Here is a 5,227-nt window from a genome sequence, read left to right as displayed (position 1 = left end):
AAGTCCGGTTCAGTTCACACAGCAGGGCTTCACCGAAAATGTGGTCTTGATAACTGACGGGTGCGAGTTTGGTTATAGAATGCGGATTGCACTCCCATAAATAACTGAAATGTGTGTGAACACAACCATACACTCTCAGAAAAAAAGGTACAAAAGCTGTCACTGGGGCGGTACCTTTTCAAAAGGCACACCTTTGTACCTAAACAGTCCATATTGATACCTTAAAGGTACATATTAATACCTAAAAGGTACAAAAGTGTTTAGCCTTTAGCCCCAGTGACAGCTTTTGTACCTTTTTTTCTTTTGTACCTAAACAGTCCATATTGGTACCTTAAAGGTACATATTAATACCTAAAAGGTACAAAAGTGTTTAGCCTTTAGCCCCAGTGACAGCTTTTGTACCTTTTTTTCTGAGAGTGTATTAGAGAATACAGAACTAACAAGACAACCATATTCTGCTGCTGTGTGAATGTGGCCATTGTGACTTGGGTCACTAACCAGAAGACTTTAGCATCTGCCAAGCAATACCATGATGGTAACATCCTAGCAATTGGAGAGTATTGCAATAAAAACCTCTCAAAACGATTTAGCAGCTGTAGCAGAATGCTCTATAAACCACAAAGCAACTCCACTCAGAAAACCTTTTCAACTGGATAGTGACACCGTGCCATCTGAAGGTTGTTTATTAGCACCACCACCAGGACAAATGTGTATCAACACATCAAGTCCAATGCCAAATGAAGGACTGTCACACAATGGCGTCTTAGGAATGTAGAATAAAAACATTTATTGAAACAGAACTCGAAACATCACAAGGCATCAGGTGAAATGGAAAATCCTACAGATGCTGTGATTTCTTGCTTCCCAGGCCACAAGTTTCAAAAGAAAACCGAAACCAGATTCATATTTAAAGCACCCTGTAGCGGTTACCAACATCAAATTATAATGTGCCTTTACTGCATTTATACAAGGTGCTAAAACACACTCTGTCCTTTTAAAGGAGGCTGTTCATTGGCAAATAAATACACACCTATGCATTAAACATAAATAGAAATAAATGTGCTCACATAATAGTGCATATGGTACCACTGGAGGAGACTAGTTCATTCAGCATTTCAGTTTTATGTAATAAAAAGACATCACTGTTACAGAATGGACAGTTGGTGTTACATATTTAATGAACAACGAGATGCTGAAGAGCACAAAAGAATGAAAATCAAGCACTTCCGCTCAATACGCTTGTATTGTCACTTCAAATGAAACGAGGCTCTCATTATTGATTCCACTGTTGTTTAGATTGCCATAACATTGTAAAAGGTTGAAGCAGAGGGAGATATTTGGCCTTCAGTAAACTTAGATGAAACGGAGATGTAAAAATCTGCAGTGGTTGAATTTATCAGGAGTTCGGAACGCAGAGGAATGCAATGGAAATCATCCAGCGTTGCCCAAGGGTACCGCTCGAGCGACAGGTAAAAGACACAGCACATCCAGTCCCGAACATTCGACTGCCTGAGAGTACGTGCAAACAACTCAACATGTGGAGTGCTAAATCAAATGGAACGATCTGTAAACACATTAGGGACCCACTCCACAGCCACATCTGTCGACGTCTACCTGCAGAGGAAGATCAAAGAAAAATTAATTATCATTACACCATAAAACACAGCTTTAGTGTTTGAGATGAGTGTTTCATTAATGCTGGAAAATGCAAATGACAACAAACAAGAACAGAGTTTGGCCCCGATCACACAGAACGCGTTTTTTTGCTGCGAGAGGCACCTTTTTTAAATTGTTTTCGGTTGGCAATGAGCGTTCTGCGTGCTGTTTATGCGCCTCGCTTTTTCGCCGCCTGCTGCACCTCGCGTTTTTGCAAGAGCGCTCTGAGCGACTGAAGTTGAAAAAAAAGCAACTGAGCAGAAAAAGCGCTCGACGTCATTCGCGGTTTTTTTCCATTGTCCAGTCAAATGAATGGAGAGGCGGGCCTTCCATTGTGGTGACGAATGTTTACCGTTGCTTAGAAAGGCCAGAAACTGCAATGATGGAGGAGAAAATTTTGGTGTCTGTCGTGGGTTACCTGGTGCTGTATTTTTTAAGGTTTCTGGGACTTTTCCAAACTCCCTGAAAACTGCAGTTGTCTATGTTGATGATACCCAGATTTACATAGCCTTATCTCCAAATGACTACAGCCCCATTGACTCCCTCTGCCAATGCATTAATGAAATTAACAGTTGGATGTGCCAGAACTTTCTTCAGTTAAACAAGGAAAATACTGAAGTCATTGCATTTGGAAACAAAGATGGAAGTTCTCAAGGTGAATGCATACCTTGACTCTAGGGGTTTGACATAAATGCATACTCAAAACTCATCTGTTTAGCTGTGCATTTATTGAATGAGCACTGTGAAATGTCCGAACTGATTGCACTATATTTTATGTATAGTCGTTTTCTATTCTTAACTGTTTTAAATTCATTTTAAACCTCTTAAATCTATTTTTTTATCATTTTCAAAATTTTTTAATTCCTTGTTTTATTGTTGTGATTATTTTTTTTTATTTTATTTTATGTAAAGCACTTTGAATTACCATTGTGTATGAAATGTGCTATATAAATAAACTTATAAAGCTATAATCCTTTGATTAGACCGACAGGACAGCTGATTTGGTGGTTGCCTAGCAACATAAAAAATGCTGTGCACTCCTCTTTTTTTTTTTTTTTTTTTTTAAGTCACCAAAAAAAAAAAAAAAAAGGCAGTGCCTTGCGTTTTCAGACCTGAAAAAACGCGTTTCGGTTTGCCAGGCTTATAGGAGAAGTGTTGTTATATCTCTGATATGTCACTGTTTTCCAAGCCTGTTCCTGGAGACACAGCAATACTACACATTTTCAAACCGATCCTAATGAAACACACCTGGATCAGCAGCTCGTCAGTACATGCCTGGGTCATGTTTAAGCACAAAATCAAAAGAAATTAAATGAAATTATATTTAGAATTTTTGCATTGTGCCATTTTTTATAAAAAATACAATAAAATCATTATCAAAGATAGTAGTAGTACTAATTCTACCATGATCAATGAATACCTCTAATAATATACTGTTTTATCACTACAGTATTTTTTTCCCCACATTATGTTAATGAGAATTGGGGCAGTGTTGGGTGTAATGCATTACTAAGTAATTCATTAATGTAATGCAATTAATTTTCCCTTGTAAAGTAAAAACGTAAAGTAAGGGATTACTCTGAATTTTTAAAACCCAGTTACTTTTGATGTAATTGCATTAAATACTGTATAGACTATAGAGGATTCTATATAAAACAACAGTGGATTTAATGTTACGAAAATTAACATCTGATGTTAAAATGTATGTTTTTAATGCGACCAAATACTTTGGTCAGTTGGAGAATAATTTATGCAATTTTATATGATATATTTTAAAGAATTAAAAGAGCCGTTTCATGTCTATCCATGTATTCTATTGTAACTGGTTGAGGTTGAAATGGGATTTATAAAGTATTAATTAGTAATAAGTAATTCAATATTTTTAAAAGAGAGTGTAATTAGTACAGTAATCTAGTGACACTAGATGTAATTAGTAGCTAGTAATTAATTACTTTTACTTTAGATGCTGTTATTTAAGTGAGACAGAATGGTATGATTACTACTCACAAAATCTCATGAAACCTGTCAAGAACATGCCTAGGTCATATCACAAAAAAATATATAAAAAAATAAATAAATAAAAATAAATGATTAATGATCCTAATAAGGCCTGCAGACAAAATATAACTAATGTCATACTTCGGATTAAAAATTTCTAAAGGCAAACTGTCGAATCGCGATCTCGATTCCATTTCGATTTATCGTGCAGCCCTAGTGAGTGGTGCAGTAAAATACCTTCAAAGACATTTCAGCACCTCCCAAATGTCATCTATTCTTCAGCCTGCTAACGCTCACTCTGGATGTTTTATTCTGAGAAGACAAAAAAAAAAAAAAAATGAAGTGATCATTATCAGCAGTGAAGATGATGCAAGAGGAGGATAATAAAGCTGAGAAACCCAGTCTATTATGCTGCAAACTCGTGTCATTTTCATAACTTAAACTCATTGTTTCGGAGAAACTCCAGCTAAATCAATATCTGTGAGTCACCTTGTGCTTCGGGCATCTTATCGTTAGGTTCTCCTCGTTGAGCGCACTGTCTGTGTGGAGACACAGCAGCACAGATAAGCACCTCGACAAAGATGATGACATGAAAAAGAACACAAGCATCAGTGCAACAAAACGGAGACGAGCGAGAAACCCCAGAACAGCCGGAAATGGGAAACAAACTGACGCCTTACAAGAAGCTAAAATCTCAATAGGGCTTTTCAATTAAATGCAGCCTGAAAGTTGTGATTAGTGGTCAGTTTGTGCATCAATGTATGTTTTGAACATCTTTTTAAAAAAAAATTGATGTAATTTTTTGCTAAAATGAGCATTATAGTAATTATATCTTCACTTAGTTATCACCAAAGTGCTCTTTATTTTATTGTAGATCATTAGACCGTTATATGCTGCCTCAGAAGTCTGTTCGAAATCAATTTCAGGAGGTACCTTTGTACCTCATTGCCCTGAAACGCATTTGTCATTCGCCACTGCCTTGAAACAAAGATTTGTTTGTTTTTTTGTTCAACCAAACTGATACTGTAGTTTTGTACAATGTACACTGCATTACTTTTGGATTCAGTCTGCATGGTCTCACGAGAACTGATGACCATTACCTGACTGCAGGGCACAGGGGAAGTGGTACTTATTGGGGCAATCTTTGAAGAAACATCCCAAAGTGGCACCAACCCTGTAACAGTACGAACACACCTGCAACAACCAAACACAACAGCAATTTACAGATTCAGAAGATTCAGAGACAGTGTTATTATATAGAGCTATAATATTCAGACAATAACCAAAAACAAAAAAGAAACAGATTTTGTATCGGGGGGGGGGATCATTCCCAAAATTGTAGATGCGTATCATAATGCAGTTCATCACTCACACTAACAGATCAATGAATTTTCCTCGAAAAAGCCACAGCATTGTGCGCTGCAGCCTATTGCTTTCAATTGTTTATGGACCTATTTTATGAACAGATTTAATGGTTCCAATATGATGGACATCTTATATATTGAGTGCATCATTGCCTGCCCACCTTTTCAGCAGAGTTGGTTTCGAAAGTATTTTTTCCATTAATTTCCCC

At 36.9% G+C, this 5,227-nt stretch overlaps 1 protein-coding gene across 2 annotated transcripts in view; it reads right to left on the bottom strand.

Moving 5' to 3' along the window:
• Positions 1-768: 768 nt before the first annotated feature.
• LOC107654655 (uncharacterized) overlaps positions 769-5,227 on the bottom strand; it is a 9,376-nt gene continuing 4,917 nt past the window's right edge. Inside the window, exons 3-6 of one of the 2 annotated variants that reach the window (XM_016441836.1) lie at positions 4,755-4,848; positions 4,144-4,193; positions 3,892-3,966; positions 1,536-1,614 (exon numbers count right to left, since the gene is read on the bottom strand). In XM_016441836.1, the coding sequence (XP_016297322.1) occupies positions 3,922-3,966; positions 4,144-4,193; positions 4,755-4,848 (189 nt within the window). In that variant the 3' untranslated portion in view covers positions 1,536-1,614; positions 3,892-3,921. Of the gene's footprint in view, positions 1,615-3,891; positions 3,967-4,143; positions 4,194-4,754; positions 4,849-5,227 lie in introns of both variants that reach the window. The other variant, XM_016441835.1, reaches the window with a different exon arrangement.

This window comes from Sinocyclocheilus anshuiensis, unplaced genomic scaffold, assembly GCF_001515605.1.
Source record: "Sinocyclocheilus anshuiensis isolate Anshui unplaced genomic scaffold, SAMN03320099.WGS_v1.1 scaffold996, whole genome shotgun sequence".
NCBI classification, from domain to species: Eukaryota; Metazoa; Chordata; class Actinopteri; order Cypriniformes; family Cyprinidae; genus Sinocyclocheilus; species Sinocyclocheilus anshuiensis.
Note: the sequence above shows the minus strand (reverse complement) of the source record. Positions and strands in the feature narration are given on the sequence as shown.